The 22283-nt window shown below is 34.9% G+C and overlaps 1 protein-coding gene across 1 annotated transcript in view; it reads left to right on the top strand.

Moving 5' to 3' along the window:
• The first annotated feature begins 14796 nt into the window (after positions 1-14796).
• MSL3 (MSL complex subunit 3) overlaps positions 14797-22283 on the top strand; it is a 33316-nt gene continuing 25829 nt past the window's right edge. The window contains exon 1 of the mRNA XM_031959001.1: positions 14797-14821. Within this exon, the coding sequence (XP_031814861.1) occupies positions 14819-14821 (3 nt within the window). The 5' untranslated portion in view covers positions 14797-14818. The remainder of the gene's footprint in view (positions 14822-22283) is intronic.

Here is a 22283-nt window from a genome sequence, read left to right as displayed (position 1 = left end):
CTACTATGCTGTCTAATAAATAAATTTATTTACTAATAAGTTTATTAACTTGCTAATAATAAAATTTTTTATTAATGTACTAAAATGATAAATGTAATTATTGCATTTCTCTGTTAATGTACTAATAAATTTGTTAGATTTTTTTATTAATGTGCTAATAAATACATGTATTTATTAATGTACTAATAAGTAAATTTTGTGCCAATAAATACATTTATTTATTAACTTGCTAATAAATTATTAGTATATTGCTAATATTCTGATAAATAAATTTATTCATTAACTTGCTAATAAATAAATACTATTGATTTATGGAATGATTTCCACAGAATTAGAGTTTAAGATTTGGAAGGGACCTCAGCATCCATATAGTCCCAACCTATAAATGAAAGGAATATCCACCATAAAATCTGGCTAAGTAGTTGTCCAGCCTCTTTTTGAAGAAATCTCCAAGTGGAAGGAACCTACCATCGCCCAACCAACTGATTCCACTAAAGTAGTTTTGCTGGCATCAGACCTGTTTACTTCCTTGTAACTTCCATCCAATTTTCTGGATTCTGCACTCTAGGACCAAACAGACTAAGTCCAGCCCCTCTTCACAACTTAAGAACAATTACATTTCCCTTGAATCTTTTCTTCCCTCCCTCCATAATAATCCCTCCTCAAAGGGCTTCTCCTTTCTATCCCTTTTAATGCAGCCCAAAGAACACATGATCTTTTTTTTAATACTCATAACACACTCTTGACACTATTCAATTTGCAGTCCACTAAAACTCCCAGATCTTTTTTAGAACTGCTGCCTCTCTATGTCTCTATCATCTTGTCATTGTGAAGTATATAAGCAAGAGACTATGATGGCAAAGCTATTTGTAAAAAAGCAAAAAGAAATGATAGTAGATCCTGTAGAGTGTAATGTAGTAATAAGAATACTATTATGGCTATCAGAGGACCAGAGTCTGGGACGAAGCTCTTGATCTGACTCTGATAATGACTTTTTATGTACCTTTAGACAAATCACTAAACGTAAATTTTCTCATATGTAATAAGGGGATAAATTAGAACTCTCTAAGATACTTCTACCTCTAGCTCTGATTCTATGATAATATAAGACTAACCATTTTAAACTATATACAAGGCATTTGATATTGATAACTTTTTAAAGTTCAAAAGCAATTTCAGGTACAATTGAATTAAAAATTGGATTAAGATGAACTGAAGTTCAAAATAAGTTATTCATTTATGTAAAACAAACATATTTTAAATTATTCTCTAAATTCCACAGTCTTGAAATTTTTTGTTTTGTATGGCATCTTATTCCATAGACTACAAAAGTGAAAAAACTTACATTAAGATTTCTATTATTCTAAGTGAAGTCAATGTGCTTTCTAATTATTTTTAATGTGTGACCAGTTGAGCTTATGACAGTAGACTGTGCACATGAACAGTGTTTAGTATTGTAATCAAATAAAATTTACATTAAAGTTAATGGTATATTTAATGATAGATATTATTGTTGATCTTTAGAATAATTAATCCTAAATATTTAGCAATTTATATCAGTGACTATAATTAGAATTACATCAATATAGGCAAACTAAGTTTAAAAAATGTTTCCCCCTTCCTTTGTTAGGTCTTCAGCCTCTATAATATTTATCAGACTCAATAATTAAACTTGATGTCACATATAGTTTAACTCTCCTTGTAGAGCTAGCACTCTTTCCAGGAATCAACAAGAATTGAAGGTCTAAAAGGAAACAGAATGAGATTTTGGGCTGTGATTTTTTTTCTGGTTCTCACTGGTTTTGGGGTTACAGAGTCCTATGCCCTCCCCTTTTGAGGGATATTAAAGTTACCTACTCTCTCTGGGTATTAATCCTCATCTACAAAATGATGTATGAGATAGCTTCTTAGAATTTTTCAGTTTTGAACATCTAATCTATGACTTCAGAAAAATACTGTCCATGTGGAGAAAGATTTCTTTTTTTTTTTTTGTAACAAATATGGTTAGTTAAGCAAAACAAATTCTCATATTGGTCATGTACAAAAATGTATTTCTCATATTGAATCTTTTTTTTTGTAATTCTTCTAAACATATTCCCATATTTATCATGCTGTACAAAAAAAATCAATTCAAAAAGGAAAAAAATGAGAAAGAGAAAAAGAAGCAAGCAAACACCAACAAAAGAAAGATGAAAATACAATGTTGTGATCCACATTCAGTTTCCATATGATGTAAATTGTGTCCCCTTTAATCTTTGGGGGGATGCCTGATGTAAACTGTGTCCCCTTTGGGAGGAAGGATACTCTTGTCTCTCAAACCCTCCCAGATTCTGGAGGGGGTACACCTTTCCCAGACAACTCCCAAGAGAAGTAATCACATTCAATTTTGAATTGAATTGAATTGAAAATCATTCCTTTTTGGAAGATGAAAGAAAATTGGGATTAGAGATGTTCTGCTTTCTCTTTTTAATTTCTTAGCATTGAATCATTTGCTTCAAATGGAGGTCCTGTCTTGGCCCTTTCTTTATATTGTTGTTTTAAACATGCCTAAAACTCATTTTAAATATTATTTATCTTTTATACAAACTTCCTCTTTATTCTCAGTTTAATCCTTTCTGACACTAGTCTTTTTTTTAAGTAGAAAGTATATAAATTTTTTCCAATTATATGAAAAAACAATTTTTAACATTTGTTTTTTAAATTTTTGAGTTCCATATTTTCTCACTCCATTCCTTTTCTCCCCTCTTCCCCTGTTGAGAAGGCAAGTAACTTGCTATAGGTTAGACATGTAGATGCTGGTCTTACAATTCAGTAACACTTTTTTGTATTTGTTCTTCGTTATGTGCTTCTCTTTCCAAATACATGAGTTTTTAAGATCTGAGCTTTCTATGGAGAAAGCTGTTGTGTCCTGCTTTCTAGAGCCCCCAAGTTGAGGTGACAAAATGTACTGTTGCTTTCTAGAGCCTCCACGGCGGGGTGATTAAACTATACCTTCCTAGTGAAGAAGTGATGTGGCAGACTCCCAAGGATGGTGGAAAAATGGAGTCCGTTTATTTCAAGGACCTTCCCCTTTATATAATGTAACAAAAACAACATTGTGCATGTGGAACTTGTATTTTATATGTAATTTGCCACCTGGTATCACTCTGCTTCAATCACCACCCCCTCCCCTCCCACTTCTCAGGAAGGCTGAGAGCCCTTAGGGGAGATGAGGAGCCAAACCAGACATTGTCAGCAAGTCTCTTCTGGGCTGAAGGGTCTCATACCTCACCCAGAGTTTCCCCATTGTCTGTGACCTTCTACAATAATTTAACATTTATTTTTCAATAAAGTATATCCTTCCACTATCACAATTCAGTCATTTATTTTGTCCCACCACATCTTGGTAATGTCATTCTCATGCATTAAAGTATCAAGTATATTTTGTTTATTATAGTATGTCTTTAGAGTTTCTAACGGAATATAATTATTATATAGTTAGCAACTCTTTGTTCTCTTTAATTTTACCTATTTAATGGTCAGGTTCTGAAAGCTTCCTTTTTCCTTCTTTTCCCTCTACAGATCTCTTTCTACTCTTGTGCATTTTATTCACTCTATGGAGATAACAGTGTAAGCATTTATTATCTCCGTTTTACAGATGCTGAAACCTGAATCTTAGAGAGATTAGGTGACTTGCTTCAATTTCATCATCCCTGACCAAATCATTTGAACATCTTCTATTTATATCTTCTTGCCCCTATTGTCAGACCTGTTTGCCATATTACTAGGTCTCAGGACACTATAGTAAGATATTTTCTGCTAGAATTTCATGTACTTATCTATTTATTTAAAACTTTAGAAGTAGTTCATTTAATAGGAAAAGGGAATTAGGGCTAAAAGATAAAAAGAAAGCTGTGATAGGTAGCTCAATCAGACCATATGTTTTATAATAATATACCAATATAAATAATTTAATAATAATAATAAAGTAATATAAACATGTGGCTTGATTGAGCTGTTTATTGCAGTTGTGCTCAGTCATTGCTTCAAATTGGGGAACAAAAATTTTATTGTAGCAGGAAATTGCCCCAAAGAACAATATGTTGAAAGGCATACAATGAGAGGTACCAAGAAAAAAACAAAGTGAATATGATGACACTAATGAAGCTGAATGAGAAAAGACACAATTAAAAACACCACCATCATTAAAGAATTTTGGCTTGGATGGAGATAAATCAATATTAAATTGCCTTGAGCTATTTTCTCCATAGAGTCACCAGATTAGCTCCTTGATACCTCTTCCTCACTGGTTTGATCAACAGCTTCAAGATCCCTTTAATTATTCTTTCCTAGCCGTCTGCATTTGTTGACATCTATGAACTCAGAATTGACTTGATGTTCTGCCTACTTCAATACAGGCAGATAATCTCAGGTAATAGCTATAGCCAGGCAAATTTTTTTCCCCAACATTTGAGTCATTATTCAGTCCAAAGTCAAGTTCCTCTGTCTAGGTCTTTTAGTCCAAAGCAGAGAAAAAAAGTCCAGGAAAAACAGACAGAAAAGTAAACCAAGCAAATCGACTAATTTGACAAAATTATTGTTAAGGAGCTATAAAGGATATAACTAAGTTAGAGAGATGCTGATGACAAAGTACATGTGGCTTTCCACAAGGTTCTTAATACAATCTCATTACAGACATGCTTAGGAAGAAATTGGATAGATATGAACTAAAAGATAGCATCGTTAGTTGGGGTCAAATGATACAATATTTGTAAAGTACTTATCATAGTGCTTGATACATAACAGCTGCTTGTTCTCTTCCCTTTTGCCCTTCAGCACCACTTTAAACAGCCAACTTCAAAGAGTGGTGATTAATGAATCACTCTCTATGCATTTTACAGAATTTAGCAGGTTGGATTGTCTTCAGGAAACTTCAAAGATCTTTTATCAGCCCAAAGCTATTCTGTTTGGTAGCAAAAACTAGAATATATTCTAGTGTTTCTAAAGAATTAAAAATGAATGTGACTTAAAGGGCAGTGGAAAGGTGTGAAGTAAGTGTGAGTAGACTGTAACATGTAACTAATAAGGAAAGGAATAGGAGTAAAAACAACCTTAAGAAATTGTGAGGCGGCAGAGCATTTCAGAAATCAGAGACAGCCAGTGCAAAGGCATGGAAAAAGGAAATGGAGAGGTTCCTCCAAGGAACTAGTTCAAGGAATTTCAATAGTACATACCTAGTAATCCAGGTGAGAAGGGATGGGGAGCAAACTTGGTTAGAAGCTGTATGAATAGAGAGAAAAAAGAAAGTATAAGAGATGTAAAGGCAGAAATGACAAGATTTGGTGAAATTAATTGGATAAATGGAATGAGAGAAACAGATAATACTAAGGTATGGAGCCTGAATACTCAGAAAATTGTGGTGGTTTTAGTAATGATAGGAGTGAACCCTGAAACTGTCCAAACTGTTTTAAATTCTACAGAAGTTTGTAAAATAATACAAATTACATTTGTAAGATATACCTAGGATAAATTGTAATCCAGAATAGGGATTTAAGTCCTCTGGGCTATTCCTTAACCATTTCATCTGTCAAACTGTTCTCTGGAAAAGGCCTGGGGGGTATGATATAAACTAAGATCTTTTGGGGATATTCTCAAGCCCTGGGAAAAGCATACCTTTTCCAGACAAGCCCTTCTCAAGTAAAGTGATCTCATTCAATTGGAGATCTTGGTCAATCATTCCCCCCTTCCCCATTGACATAAACTGAGATCTTCTGAGGGGCCCCAGATACTGTGTCCCCTTCAGGGAGTTCCTAGACCCTGGGAAAAGCCTTCAAATTCCCAGTTAAGTGATTTTATTCAATTGGAGATCTCTGTCTGATAGTCCTCTACTGATTAGCCCAGACAGCTCCCAGCCCCAGGCCAACATATACCCATATAACCACGGGTCTGTTAACCCACCTTTGCCAAACTCCTAATGAAGAGCTTTGCCTGCTAAGAAAGCTTCCTTCTTAGTAAACAATAAAATTCCTCTTTTGCCATTTCAGGTTTGCAAATTCTTTTGCATTGGACCTGCCCTGACCAGAGGGGATTCCCCACTCCAATTCTTGCACCTCTTCACTACCACTAACTTGATTATTTGTACCTCATCAGTAGGAACAGAGAAGTTAGAAATAAGGAGTATGAAAATTAAGGGGTAAGATATAGACATATTTTGGACATGTACAATAGAATTTGTGTAATCTAATTTTCAGCACAGTATAAGGGAAAATTTTTAATAAATCTGTCAGAAAAAGATGATAACACTTAAAATGATGAAGTTGATAGAGGCCTATTAACAGTCCTTAAAATATATAAGTTGTATTCCTCATGAGGTCATCTTAATAAAATATATTGATTTAGGTAGCACTAAATCTAAATTATAGAGACAGAGTTGACTTTAACTGGAGCATGTACCAAAGCACCATCTTAGAACACAGGTTATTCACCTAGAAGATTTTTTATCTGATTGTTTGGAGGATTCATGATGAGTTTATTGCTTTGGGAAGACTCTCTACCAACATAGATCACCAACTCTCTATGCTTTAACAATTCAAGGGTCCTCAAACTTTTTAAATAGGGGGCCAGTTCACTGTCCCTCAGACTCTTGGAGGGCCGGACTATAGTAAAAGCAAAAACTTTGCTTTGTGGGCCTTTAAATAAAGAAACTTCATAGCCCTGGGTGAGGGGGATAAACGTCCTCATCTGCCACATCTGGCCCTCAGGCTGTAGTTTGAGGACCCCTGCCGGCATGGTCTGTCTTCATGTTTATCTTTAGCTGAAAAAAATGATTTCTTGTGACCAACATTTTGGTATTGAGCCTTTCTAAACACAGATAACAGATTGTCTGTGGCTGGGCCTTTAGCTACTGTTTCTTGCTAGTAGGATCTGTCAGATAATGTATTCAGTTGACATAGTTTTTGAGAAATTATGGCCACTCCATGGCACAATGAGTTATTGAACTAAGAATTTAATAGGAGCTCTTGATTCATTTTTATTGAATATGTACAAAGCTGGTGAATGATATGAACTATTACCTCCTAATTACATATAAAAACAAATGAATTAGAAAGAATTTAAGGGTTTCTCAAAAGAGGGAGAGAGGCTAATGCCAAAAAAGACAACCATTATTTCCTTTCCATTAGTTGCATAAAAATCACCATCATTATTATTAAAATAATATAAAAATCATTTATTATATAATTATCTGTGTGGGCCATTAGTGAGTTAAGGATCACATTCTCTCTTGTGGGGACCTTAAAAATGTAGTCTAAGAAAAACAAATACAGGTATTATTAGACTTTAGAAAATTAAACAGCAATTTAGTAAGTATGTAAATATTCATTGTATTCATCCTCACTTTTCAAAGAAAGCGCAGAAAAATGTACTTTATTTTTATCGAATCTTTTTGAAGGTCTATTGTTTCAAATTCTACAGAAGTTTGTAAAATAATACAAATTACATTTGTAAGATATACCTAGGTTAAGTTGTAATCCAGAATAGGGATTTAAGTCTTCTGGGCTATTCCTTAACCATTTCGTCTGTTTTTTTTTTGTTTTTTTTTTTTTTTAATTTAATAGCCTTTTATTTACAGGTTATATGTATGGGCAACTTTACAGCATTAACAATTGCCAAACCTCTTGTTCCAATTTTTCACCTCTTACCCCCCCAGCCCCTCCCCCAGATGGCAGGATGAGCAGTAGATGTTAAATATATTAAAATATAAATTAGATACACAATAAGTATACATGACCAAACCGTTATTTTGCTGCACAAAAAGAATCGGACTCTGAATATTGTACAATTAGCCTGTGAAAGAAATAAAAAATGCAGATGGGCATAAATATAGGGATTGGGAATTCAATGTAATGGTTTTTAGTCATCTCCCAGAGTTCTTTCTCTGGGCGTAGCTGGTTCAGTTCATTACTGCTCCATTGGAAATGATTTGGTTGATCTCATTGCTGAGGATGGCCAGGTACATCAGAACTGGTCATCATATAGTATTGTTGTTGAAGTATATAATGATCTCCTGGTCCTGCTCATTTCACTCAGCATCAGTTCGTGTAAGTCTCTCCAGGCCTTTCTGAAATCATCCTGTTGGTCATTTCTTACAGAACAATAATATTCCATAATATTCATATACCACAATTTATTCAGCCATTCTCCAACTGATGGGCATCCATTCAGTTTTCAGTTTCTAGCCACTAGAAAAAGGGCTGCCACAAACATCTGTGCACATACAGGTCCCTTTCCCTTCTTTATGATCTCTTTGGGATATAAGCCCAGTAGTAACACTGCTGGATCAAAGGGTATGCACAGTTTGATAACTTTTTGAGCATAGTTCCAAACTATTCTCCAAAATGGTTGGATTCGTTCACAACTCCACCAACCATTTCATCTGTTAAGAAGAAAAAGATTTAAAGGAATGTTATGGCACAGTTCTCTTTTATTGTCCTGATTCAGTTTCTCTAATAATCCTGACCCAGTCCTGACTCAGTTTCTCTAAGTGTTCTGCTTCAGTTTATAATTGTCCTGTAGAACTTCCCCTCCCTCTTTATCAGAATATTTGATAAGGATAAAAGATCTTATGTTTTAGAATATCAGAATGTTTCTCCCCAACCCAAGCTATCAGAGTATCAGATACTGTCTTATCAAGATGCCTCTCCCTATGTCCAGGGTACCTCCCCCTATTATGTCATCCCCCTCTCCGGAGGCTCACCCACCCTGTCAGAATCTTGTTCCCACTCTCAGCATCCTGACTCTGCCCCTGCCTCAGTTTACCCCCTAAGTCTGAGGCACGTATATATATGTCATTCAGAACTCACATTGTTTGCTGGATTCTTGGAGACGATAGTCTCATTCAGCTCTGGGACCAAACCATGGATCCATTTGACCCCAGTTAATCTCTCCCTTTTAAATAAAATATTAAATACTCTCTAATCTCTATCTTGCCTCAGTTTCTCCGGCATTACAAAGGAAGGAAGGAAGGAAGGAGGAAGAGAAGGGAAAGAAGGAAGGAAGGAAGAGAGGGAGGGAGGAAGAAAAGGAGGGATGGAAAGAAAGGAGGAAGAAAAGGAAAAGGAGAAAGAGACCGAGATAGAGAGACTGAGACAGAGACAACGACTGAGTGTTGTGCCATAGTTCCCTTTTGATATCCTGACCTAGTTTCCCTAATTGTCCTATTTAGTTACTCTACCTCAGGTAATGTTTGATGAGATAAAGGTCTACCTCAGTTGCTCTGCCCCAAAACCCCAGGCTATAATCATTCTCTCTTAAATGGTTGATGAGATAAAGGTTGTATATCTTTAGGTTATAATCATTCCTTCTTAATGTTTGACAGGATAAAGGTTTAGCCATTTTAGACATCATTAAAATATCAGTAACCTCTCCAGTACCTCCCTCCATTGTGTCATCCTAGGTTCCTCCCCCCATTAGGTTATCCCCATCCAGGTACCTCCCCCATTATGCCATTGTTCTTGTTATCCTATAAAAGAGTGTTGCTGTCTAATGCTCAAGGCTGGATTCTTTGAGATGATAGTCTCATCCATCCTTGGGACCAAGACCCATTTGGTCCCAGTATTTCTCTCCATTTAATAAACTATTAAATTGGTCTCTAATCTCTGTCTTGCTCAGTTTCTCCAGCATTACAAGAGAGACAGAGACAGCGACAAAGAGAGAGGCAGAAACAAAGACAGACACAGAGAGCAACAGAGCGAGAAGGAAAAATGAGGGGCATATAAAGTTAGGAAGGAGATATATGCTTTAAGTGGAAGCTTAAAACTTCCTGGTGAAAGGAGGAAAAAATTCTGAAGCAAGTAATTGCCCAGATAAAATGTTGAAATCCCTGAATTAATTACCAGTCCCAAGAACTAAAACTAGGATGTCTTAGGATAATTAATTTCTATTAAAGTAGTGTCAACATAGATCTGATGATGATTGAATGAATGAGATCCAGGTTCGGAAGTGAAAGAATTCTCTAACCTTTGTGACAAAAAAATAGGAGGTTTTGTTTTTCACTAAGAGGTTTAGTGGACCTATTTTTTCAATGGAGAAAACCTGCAAAGAAGTTAGCAAAAGACCTATTTTATGGATAAGTCTGGGGGAGGTTTGATAATTAGACCAAGATTTCTCAATTAAATGTGAAGTTTTTTCTTAGGATGAGACTTCCTAAAAGATCAATAGGAGTTTAATTTGCTCTTGAATGGAGATGTGAGACCATTTGGAGCCTGGGTTTTTGCAGAGCAAAGGGGACATGGTTTTTGTGATTTTACACAATTTTTACAGAGTTCACTAGGGTCATTTTCAGTGATTATTTTATACAAATTTTACAGAGTTCACTAGGGTCAGATCCATGGTCCTAAATTTCAGAATAAGGTCTGATATGTCCTTTCTCAATTAGGGATTGGAATTTGATAAATTAGATAGCAGAAAGAACTTGATTTCTCTGAGGTAAAGAGAATTTAAGAAAGACTTGTTATGGTTGAAGATAAAAGCATAACCTGACTTCTTGGAAAACCTCTTGGATAACTAGGAAGGGAAACGTGGGTCAGAAGCGAGTTGAAGTGTTTAAAGGGGTACAGAATTAAGGAATACACAAGGATACCTCTTAAGCTGGAGAGAGTTGTACTTCATAATTACACTTTGTACCCATGATTGATTATGTGTGTATAATCTTCATATGTCTACTCAGACCTTACTCTCTTAATAAGATTTGTGATCTCAATAATTCAGGAAATTACTCTAATAATGCAAATTGTAACATCTTATGCAAATCATGTCCATGGATAGATAACTCTCTTTTTTTTTCTTTAATTTTAATTAATTTATTTATTCCATATTTTCCCCAGTTATATTTAAAGCAATTTTTTTTTTACATTTTTTTAAATACATGACCAAACCGTTATTTTGCTGTACAAATAGAATCAGACTCTGAAATATTGTACAATTAGCTTGTGAAGGAAATCAAAAATGCAGATGGGCAAAAATATAGGGATTGGGAATTCAATGTAATGGTTTTAAGTCATCTCCCAGAGTTCTTTCGCTGGGTGTAGCTGGTTCAGTTCATTACTGCTCCATTGGAAATGATTTGGTTGATCTCCTTGCTGAGGATGGCCAGGTCCATCAGAACTGGTCATCATTTAGTACTGTTGTTGAAATATATAATGATCTCTTGGCCCTGCTCGTTTCACTCAGCATCAGTTCATGTAAGTCTCTCCAGGCCTTTCTGAAATCATCCTGTTGGTCATTTCTTACAGAACAATAATATTCCATAATATTCATATACCACAACTCTCAAAGATTTTATAGCTATTGATGTTATCTCTGTCAGTGTTTTGTTTTGTTTTGTTTTTTTCCTTCAGTTTTAATAATGAGTAGAACCTTATCCATGCCTTTGGCATCTTTTTTCTTCCTTCAGATAGTTTGTATATTAGTCTCTCAATCTGCTTGCAGTTGCATTACTTCCACCACCGATTTTCTTTATGTATACTTGGTGCAATCTAACTGCTTTTCTTGTCTTTGTTTTCTTTAATCTCATTGCTACCTCCTCAATAAACACTGGAACTATAATCTTAGGGTCCAAGTATAATGTTTCCGCTAACCTTGATGGAGAGAAAAATTTATTTAAATGATTTGGACAAATCAATATGATGCTAGTTGAGTGGTCTAGATACCTGGTGGTCTAGAGGTTAGTGGCTATCAGCCACAGGTTCTAGAAGTGAAAAAATTCACTCATTCCCGAATATTAGTTGCAAAATGAAAGTTTATTGTTAAATAGAAATCAGTTTAACCAAAGACTGACTTCTATAGTAGCAGATCTATGGAAAATAGAGTTTTGCACTGAAAATGCAGTTCTCAGTGGACAAAAAGTTCTGGCAGCTGAGTGAGCTGCTGAGGTCCATCTGCAATGACCTTAGTTGATGGAAGCTCATTATATTGGTTGTCTTGGTAGGGGTTGGGAAACTGAGCAGATCAGAACCAGTGGGGGCTGGGCAACCCAAACAAGTCAGAATGGAGGCTGGGACAACCAGAGCAGATCAGATCCAGTGGGGGCTGGGACAAGCCTAGATCTCCAATTGGAATTCAAAGTCATGCTTTTGACTAGGATTTGTGAATCAAAGGCTTTGGCATCCTGGACTGATTTGCCTCAGTCAGAAGGGGCTGGGAATCTGAAAGGAATCACAAATCAATAGGAAATAGAATTTCTTAAAGGGACCCCAACCCGCTTCAATTTCTCTTTTGTTTGCAATATTCTTTCCAAGTTCATTTTTGAGTGCCCTTTAGATGAGATGCTTGTTTTGATATTTTCCCAAGCTTTCCTTAAACTGTTTTTATTCTCCACTACTTCTTTTTATTTTATGACAATGCAGTTCATAATAACACATAATCTTTCTTCAAAAGATTTTCCAAATGAATTTTTATGTTAATTTTGTGTTGCTTTTGGTATTTATCTCTCTCCAATTGACAAATAAATCAGACATTTAATGCCTAAAATGATTTTCAGGCTTTTTTGGGCCCTTGTTATGGCCATTAATTGAAACTGGTTAAATTTCTGGATAAATATCATTATAGTCAATCAATGTCATTTCTGTTGTCCATTTCCCATTCTAAAATTTTTAATTACTTATTTAAATAGTTCAGGGTTAGTGGTTTCAGTTTTATGCCACATATATTTCTTAGTATTCTTTCTTTAAAAAAAAAAAACGAATTCTGGTTTTAGCTCTGAAGAATTTGTGGTCTGACTGAAAACAGCTGATTTAGAATAACTCCTACAAAAATGTCTTTTCTTTTTTTTCCCTATCAGTCCTTCTTAATTCCAATTCCTTTCTTCCATTATTTCATATGTATTCTGTATATATTTTGCTTTGCATATATTTGTCTGCATGTTTTCTTCCCCTATTCAATTGTAAATTCTTTGAGAGCAGGGACTGTCTTTTGCCTACTTTTGCTATTCTTAATGAGTAGCCAGTGGTGACACAGTGGAGAGTACTAGACTTGTAGTCAGTAAGACTCATCACCTTCTTTTTCTTTTTCTTTTTCTTTTTTTTTTTTGCTGAGGCAATTGGGGTTAAGTGACTTGTTCAAGGTCACACAGATAATGCTGTGTCTGAGACCAGATTTGAATTCAGGTCCTCTTGACTTCAGGAATGGTGCTCTATCCACTGTACCACTTAGCTGCCCCAAGACTCATCTTGAGTTCTCAGCTACTTTACTAAGTAGGTAACCCTGAGCAAGTCACTTAACTTTGTTTATCTTAGTTTCCTCATCTATAAAATGAGCTGGAGAAGGAAATGGCAAACCATACCATATCTCTGCAAACAAAAACAAAATAATAAATAGAATCACAAAGAGTCAGACGTGTGAAAAGCAACAACATGGCATGTAGCAGCTTCTTAATAAATGTGCATTCATTGATTATGTGATAAAGTATTCTATTTCTATTCTTTATGGCATTGTATGGTGCTGACCTACCAATTTCTAGCATCTACTTAATTCTTTTCTCAAAAAAGGTGTTCATGATATAGAAACAAGAAACAATATTTGTCTTTAGTTGCTTTTATTCCTTCTTACTATTGATTTTTGAGGATCTTATCAAATTTTTCACAAAATTTCTCTATCACTTCATCCTCTACAACCACTACTAATTTATGTATTCATAAATTAGAATTATTTTCATAGTTTCATATATTTTCATATATAAGAATTTGCAAATTCTTATTATTAATATTGAAACATGAAAATCAAATATTGCAATGAAATAATGTCTCTTGTTTCCACAAGATATACAACCAAACTATTCTGCCAATTCCTCTCCAAAGAGTACCTATTAGTTATCTTTACATTTAGCTGACAGTTTCCACTTTGTTTTAGTTTATTTTACAGAAAGAATATCAAGATTGATAGAATTTAGCTCCTCTAGGAATATTCCAACACATTTAGTGTCAACAAGTCAAATTAAAATTGATTGGTTTTCCAAAAATTATGATTCTTAAAGTGAAAGAGTGACCCTTTAAAAGGATGACATCAGCATCCTTATAGAAGAAGGGGAAATGACCAAACAGAACTGTATGATTTTTACATTTTTCTTGGTGTCCTGAATTGCCAAGATAAAAAAAATTATAATAGCTAACATTTATATAGTGCTAACTCTGTTGTGCTAAGAGCTTTACAATTATTACCTCATTTGATTCTCATAGTAACCTTCAGAGGTAGGTGCTATTATCACCCACATTTTACAAAAGAGAAAAACAGAGACAAGTGACTTGCCCAGAATTACACAGCTCTTAAATGTCTAAAGTCACATTTGAACTCAGGTCTTCCTAATTTTAGGTGCAGTGCTCTATCTAATGTCCCACCTTGCTGCTCACTAGGTAGTCAGCACCCTGGTGATATGACTTATTATAGTTAGTTAAGTGGAGCCTTTTAAATAAATTCAGTCAGTTATTGAGGAAATATGTAGTAGAATGTGTCTTAATTTAAACTTTTTTGGCAAAGCTTTAAGAGAACAGAGTCACTTTTATGACACATGGGAGGATGATGCCTTACTAGTAAGAGAGAAAGGGGAAGTTACATATTGGATGCCATCATTATGGACATCTTTGACCTCGGTAATAAGCCTCTCAGGGGTTCTCAAACTACTGCCCGCAGGCCAGATGCAGCAGCTGAGGACGATTATCCCCCTCACCCAGGGCTATGAAATTTCTTTATTTAAAGGCCCACAAAACAAAGTTTTTGTTTTTACTATAGTCTGGCTCTCCAACGGTCTGAGGGACAGTGAACTGGCTCCCTGTTTGAGGACCCCTGCATGGTAAGGCCTCTGCTCATGGCAATGTTAATGTTAGCAAATGTAAGTTATTCTTGTTTGTATTTCAGTGCTTACTTTTTTTCCTGGATCATATTCCAGCATTTGAAATTAACCTACACATTTTGCTCTTCAAATTTTGCTCTTTATATGTTAGTCTTTTGTCTCACTGAGATTTATTATAAACTCCTGAAAGTAGTTACTATATCTTATATTACTTTTGAATTCCTAGAGCAAGACATAGTGACCAAGCAATAATCAGTATTTTTGTACCTGGGGCAAAGATACTGACTTTTGTTAACTGAAACTTCAAAAATAGCATGATTCAGAGCTGAGTGGATGGGGGAAGGGGGTGGTCAGGGAAAGGTGGTCAGAGGGGAACAAAGTGAATTAACTTGAGAATGGTCACCTGAAGTACATTATTCAATTTTTAAAATTCTAACTAATTATTCTTGCTATTTAGGTGCGATTTCAATTTTTCCTATGTTGTTGAAGGATTTTAATTATCATTAATGCCACTAAATTTCAATTCCCCTCTCAAAAAGCTTGTTTGCTTCATTACACACCTGTTTTAGGGGTCTGCTGTAGAAAAAGAACCCCTTTGCTATAACATAACATGTTAGCTTCTAGAGTTGCCTGTAGTGTTCTCTTCTTTTCTAATATATGATGGTTCTCTGGGTGCAGGTTTGGGGGTGGGGGGGCATGCTGGAGGCAGCCTTAGTTTCAGTTCAGATCAATAATCACCTCAAATGCAGCCAGCTGTTAAAAGTTCAGATCCTTTATTGTCTCTTCCAAAATAGCCCAGTAAACTTTCTTTGGTTTTAAGAGATCTCTTTGCTAGTCTTTTGCCTCTGCCAGCTTCAGCCTCTCCGTTTCCAAATCCTTTGTTCTCAATCTTCTCCTGACTGAAATCTGGCTCTGTCAATCAGTCTCCTCCACTGACTCCTGACTGAGGCTCCAAGAGCTTCTTTATATATGCTCTTTTAAAGGTGTGAACCCAAAGGTTCTCCTCTGAGAGAGTGGGATTGTGGGAGGTGGAACTTGTGAACTCTAATGTGTGAGCTAATGTGGGAACTCTCAAAGGTGTAAACTTAAGCATTGTTTCTATCAATTCCGGTGAGTTAACACTTTGTAAGGATTCTAACAGTTGCCATTTGATGAAACTTGGATAGTATGTGGAAAAAATTGTCTTTGCTTTGAATTGAAATGTAAAGCACGAGTGGTCAGTGGCATATATCCAAAGGTGTGTTATCTCTACATTCAGTTTGTTCTTTTTTTTATGTCTACACTTTTATAAAATAGAACAATGCTTGACACTTTATTAGGATTTTGATATTCATTGCTGGAATATAGTAGGTTTAATTTGAAATGGAGCTCAGAATTATAGAAGCACAGAATACCAGTGCTGGAAGGAACCAAATCTATAATACTGTCCAACTCTAACTAGAATATGAATTTCCTCTATGGAATGTTTTACAAGTTATTAGTTAGCCCTAATTTTGCAACCCTGAATTCTTTAAAACAGATCAATAAGAGAAATGTGAGCTCCTCCTGGTCATCATCTAAAATTCTATTTTTATAATGATTTTTCTTTTTTTAGAAAGTATTGTAATAATTTATTTTCACTTAAATTTGTCTTTTTAATCTGTAATTGCTCCTTCCTACCAACTTCTACCCCATTAGAAAAAAGAAAAGAAAATCTTAGTAACAAAATGCATAGTTAAGCAAAACAAATTCTTTCACTGGTCATGTCCCAAAATTGTATTTCATTCTGCACCCTGAGTCCATTATCACTCTGTTAAGGGGAGATGTTTCATCATCAGTCTTCTGGAATCATGGATAGCTATTACATTAATGATACTTTTCATGACTTTCAAAGTTGTTTGCCTTTATAGTATTACTGTTGTAGAAATTGTTCTCCTGGATTTATATTTATATCTATAATATATGATGTAATATTTATTTTGTATATTTATATTATGATATAAATTAGTCTTTTGATTCTCCTAATTTCATTCTGTATCAATTCACAGAAGTCTTTTCCTGTCTTCTTGAAATTGCCTTTAAAAAAAAAAATTTCTCATAACAATACTATTCCATTCCATTTAAAAACTATATTTTGTTCTTTAAGTGATAAGCAACTATTTTTTCAATCTTATTTGAAGAGGATTTTTAATAGTCTTTTGATCCCATCTATTTATTGCCTGAGAAATAAATGAAAAGAATGGAGTTTACTAAATTTGGTTTTTATTTTAAATTTAAATTTTATTTAAAAAACCCATTTTTAGTTCCCTCTCAATTATGTCCCTTCTGCTATACACAACACCCTTCAATGAGGAAAAAAAAAAAAAAAGAGAAAGAAAATCCTGTCACAAGTACACATAAATGAAGTCCACAAATTTGCATTAAGTTTAAAGTTATTCCAGATCATACCTGACCTAAATGTGAACAAGAATTTATTACTGCCTCTTAAGTGCTAAAACAAAACAAAACAAAAAAAACTTATTTATTTATTTAAAAGAATGTCACTCAATCATCTTCAAAGTACTTAGGAAACTTTGTCAGGTCAACAGGGACTTTGGAGATCCATATTTTTCCTAAGTACAAATTAGAAAAAATTATTTTCCTAATCTTGTGATTTCTAAGTCAGAAACAGCAAAACATGAGTCAATATAGAGGGATATTTTATAGACTTATAAAATAAGCTTCCACATCTCAGCACAACATCACAGACAAAGAGAGGTGATAAGACTATACTGGAATATCATTACAAGGCGTGCTTTCCAGTTCTGTCTTTTTCATATATTAACATGGGACAAAGATATCTCTGGGTCCTGGGAAAGAGATTTCAATGAGTTGAAACACTAAAGAATAGTGATAGTAGTAAGAAAGCCAGACTTTATAATTTTTCATTTGACAACATAAAGAGAGATCTAGTACTTGGTTGAAAAAATAATGTTTTGACATTATAACCACTATGCAGTCTTCCTGTTTTTGTATCTGAACCAACATTTCATTATCTTTTTTGGCTTGCTATATTGCAACAAGTCTATAACAATACATTAAAAAACTGCTTTTAAATATGTAATTATCAGAAAAATATTTGAAAAACAGAGGAGAGTTTGGAAGACTGAACCCAACTGGTTATTTACTTTTCTGCAAAAAAGTACAGCTTACAAATACAATAAAACTTCAATTAAAGAAATATTTGTGCAGGGGCTATTTTATTTACCTATATTTTAGAAAAAGTCTTTTTCAACTCAGACCTTGTTGTTGAAAGCCATTTTCAGATGTTCTATTTCATATATATTCTTCAGTAAGTAGAATATGGTAAATAAGCTAACATCAAATGGTGTAAACAGTGTCTGGTATTGATGTGAAGTGCATCTCTCTCTCTCTCTCTTTTTCCCTCTCTGTCTCTCTGTCCCGTCCTCCTCCCCCCTTCCCCCCGCCCCTCCCGTCTCTTTCTCTTTTGTTTTCTGTCTTTCTGTATCTGTCTTTATCTCTCTGTCTGAAAATGTCTCTCTCTCAATAGTATCTCATTGTCTTCAAGGTTATAAATTTAAACATGTATTTTCATTGTGCTCTGCTGTAGATCACATCTTAGGATCTGGGATTATAGAGGGAGACTTAGATAAAACACTTTTTTCAACCCTTTCATTTTCTAGTTAAGAATACCCAAAGTAAACAGCTTGCCTGAGGTCACGGGTGCTAAACAGAAAATTTAAGTCTCAAAACATAGTCATGGAAACATAGTATGATAGATTTAGAACTCAAAGCTATCTGGAAAGTCATTCAATCTATCTCCCAAAATTTTACAGATAAGAAAACTGAGACCCAGGGACATAAATGACTTGTAGAGTCACACAGGTGAAGAAGTAGGATTTGAACTCATATTGATTCCAAATTTATTGCTCTTGCTACTACTTTCTTTTCAATTCAGTATGGGATTTCTCCTATCAGCCGCATTGTAGCATCCTATTCCATATGTTGAATTCTGATTCCACAAAATTTGGAGTTAAAGTTCTCAATATATGGTGAAATCTTTCAGTTATTCTAGTTGGTCCTTCAAAAGTTGACGGACTGATTGCATCATTCCTTTCTAAAGGAAGTCTAATTACCCACATAGGAGAGATCATCTTACAGAAGAATTATTACCTTATGATATATAATTGACTAGACAAACTATAGTCCAAAGTTAAGAAGGAGGAAAGTAGTCTAGATTGATGTTAGGTATTTTCAGTTGTTTTAATGATTCTCTCCACCAAGTTTCTTCCTAAAACAAAGATCCATCCTTTTAAATAAAGATATCCTTCTAATTACTCTGGGAGGCCTTTTTGTATTTTGTTTTAACCTACCTCATGGTTTAAGACACTGGTTTTCAACTCAAATAGAAAAGACACTTGCTGGTCATTGACTTTTTGTTGTTGTTTAGATATTTTTGTCATGTTTGACTTTTTTGTGATCCCATTGGAGTTTTCTTGGCAAAGATTTGGGAATGATTTGCTATTTTCTTCTCCAACTCATTTACAGATGATAAACTGAAGCAAATAGTGTTAAGTGACTTGCCCAAGGCCACATAGCTAGGAAATATTTGAATACTGATTTGAACTCAAGAAGATGAGGCTTCTTGACTTCAAGCCCCAATATGCTATCCACTGTATCAACTAACTGTCCAGTGTACAAGTACATACCTAACAAAAACAAGGAGGAAAATTGGTGACATTTCAATCTCAGTCTACTGGGAGAAGAGGAAAGAGAGAAGAAGAATGTAGTAAATTACCTGACATAAAAGAAGCCTGAGAGAGATTTTTGAAGGGAGAGGGAAATGTGGGAAACAGAGAAGGAATCTGCACATGAACTTTATTCTTATTAGAATTGGCTCAAAGAGGTAAAAACATACACAAATCAGTTGCATGTAGACATCTATCTTATCAAACAGAAAAGGAGAGGAAGGGGACACAAGAAGAGGTGGGGAGAGTTGAGAGAAGGGAAGTCAGTTTAGAGGAGGTAAAAGTCAGAAGCAAAACACTTTGGAGGAATAGACAGGGTAAAAGGAGAGAGAGAGTGGGGGGAGAAGGGAGAAAATGGAAAATGAAGAAAATAGAATGGAGAAAAAATATTTAGCTCATAATCATTACTGTGAAAAAAATTTTACAGTGAGTTTCTTTGATAAAGACTTCACTTTTCAAATTATAATGCTAGAGAAACTGAGGCAAGATAGAAAATAGAGAGCATTTAATAATTTATTTAAAAGAGAGAGATTTATTGGGACCAAATGGATCCATGGTTTGGTCCCAGGGCTGAATGAGACTATCGTCTCCAAGAATCCAGCAAACAAAGTGAGTTCTCAATGACATATATACACACGTGGCTCAAACTTGGGGGGTAGAGCGAAGCAAGGATGGAGTCAGGATGCTGAGAGTGGGAACTGGACTCTAACAGGGTGGAGTGAGCCACTGGAAATGGGGAGAGGCAATTCGATAAAACTGTATCTGATATTCTGATAATTTGGGATGACACCACTTGACATTGCTCTACTGAACTTGTAGTTTTCACTGCCAGAGTCTGTTCTATTAGATTTTGACCACTGAATTTATAGTATCTCTTAGACACTGCTTTCATGGAGTCTCTAGCTTCTGGCATAGCTGACATTCTTGGCTAGCTCTTCAAGAGAAGAGCAGGTGCTGTCATGATCTTTTAGCTTAAATAAAGCATAAAGTTTTTCCTTGTTCTTTTAAAACAAGGTTTCTAAAACTTTTTTTCCAACCCAAGAAAATTTTATGAGATTTCAGGTATATAAGTATATGCTAGATATACAAATCAAACATTTACTGATAATAAATCACAATTTCATAATTCCCATAGTCACTTATGTGACTCCATGTAGGTTTGTGACCTACAGTTTAAGATACTTGTTTAAAAAAAAGTACAAACTATAACCCCCCCTGCATTTTTTCCCCTCAGAATTTTTACTACTGATGCTTTCTCATCTTCCTAGAAGGAGAATTTCATCTGCAGGTTGAAAGTGTTTTAATAATAGATAGCATTTATGAAGCACCTACTATTTTCTATGTACTTTTATACTAAGTGATTTATAATAAACATTATTTCTTTCTCATAGCAATCCCGGGAGGTAGGTGCTATTATCCTCCATTTTATAGTTGAAACTGAAGCAGACAAAAGTTGAGTAATTTGTCCAAGATCACTTAGCTAATGTGCTGAATCTGAGCTCAGATCTTCCTGGCCATAAGCCATAAGCCAAGCATTTTACCTACTGCTACCTAACCAATTTTTTTGTTTTTTTGAAGAAGAGTTAAGTCCTGTCAGCTACTTACTCTGTCAAATTCACTCTGATCTGGTAGGTCTAATCTTTCCACCAGAGATCTCACCCTACCTAATGGTGCTGAATTCCATTTCTGAGTGCTAACCTATTAAGAAGAGCAATGATCATTTGGGGTTCCTAAATTTTTGTCTTTTTTAGTTCTCCTATGTAGATGAACAAGACAGAAAAGACGTACAAAAGGTAAACATAGTTAAGTGAAATAAGTTAACAATGTCTGAAAATTACTCTCTTACCATTATGTCCCTTGGTCTAATGTATGACTTTTTTTTTTTTTTTTGCCCCGAGACAGAAGTTGTTTCACCTTCCATATTCTGAAGTTTTGATCATCGCATTGATATGAGTTCTGAACATCTTCAAATTTTTCTCAGTTGTCCTATGACAACTTCTACCTCATTCTTCACACAGTCATCACTTGGGTTCCAGTCCTTCCCTTCTAGATTATTTCAACAACTTTTTGCCCTAAATCTCTCATCACTTAAATCTATCCTCCTCAAAGTTATCAGAGGGATTTTTCTTCAATCTCATAGCCATTGCCCTATTCAATAAACTCTTTATTGCCATAGGATAAAATGTTCTGTTTAATTTTTAGGACCTTCACATCCAAATCCCAAACAATCTTTTCAGCCTCGTTGGACATTACTCCCCTCCTTGTATACTGTGATACTAATTGGTCTTAACTTTGTTCCTTGACCCACTGAATTCCATCTATGAACTCCATGTCTTTTCACTGGCTGCTCCCATGCCCTGGAATAGACCCAACCCTCACCTCTGTCTTTCCAGACACAGTCAAACACCTCCTTTTACATGACATCTTTGCCCACCTCTTCTCTATTTCCAGTCAAGCCAATAAGCATTCATTAAGTGCCTGTTATGTACCAGCATTATTTTAAGTACTGGAAATATAAGAAAGGAAAAAAAAAAAGCCCTGGTTCTTAAAGAGACTTTTTTTTTTTATATTTATTCTGTGTACACATTTACACATGTATTTTGTTTCCTGTCAAATATTAGAGATTTCATTTTTTGTGTCTCTATCTCTAGAAGGTTGAAGTGTCCTTCAAGTATTTGTTTAGTTGTGCCTTCATTTTTCTAATCCTATTTGGAGTTTTCTTCGCAAAAGATACT

This window comes from Sarcophilus harrisii, chromosome 3 (assembly GCF_902635505.1).
Source record: "Sarcophilus harrisii chromosome 3, mSarHar1.11, whole genome shotgun sequence".
NCBI lineage: Eukaryota > Metazoa > Chordata > Mammalia > Dasyuromorphia > Dasyuridae > Sarcophilus > Sarcophilus harrisii.
The sequence above is the reverse complement of the archived record's forward strand: the minus strand, read 5'-3'. Positions and strand labels throughout refer to the sequence as shown.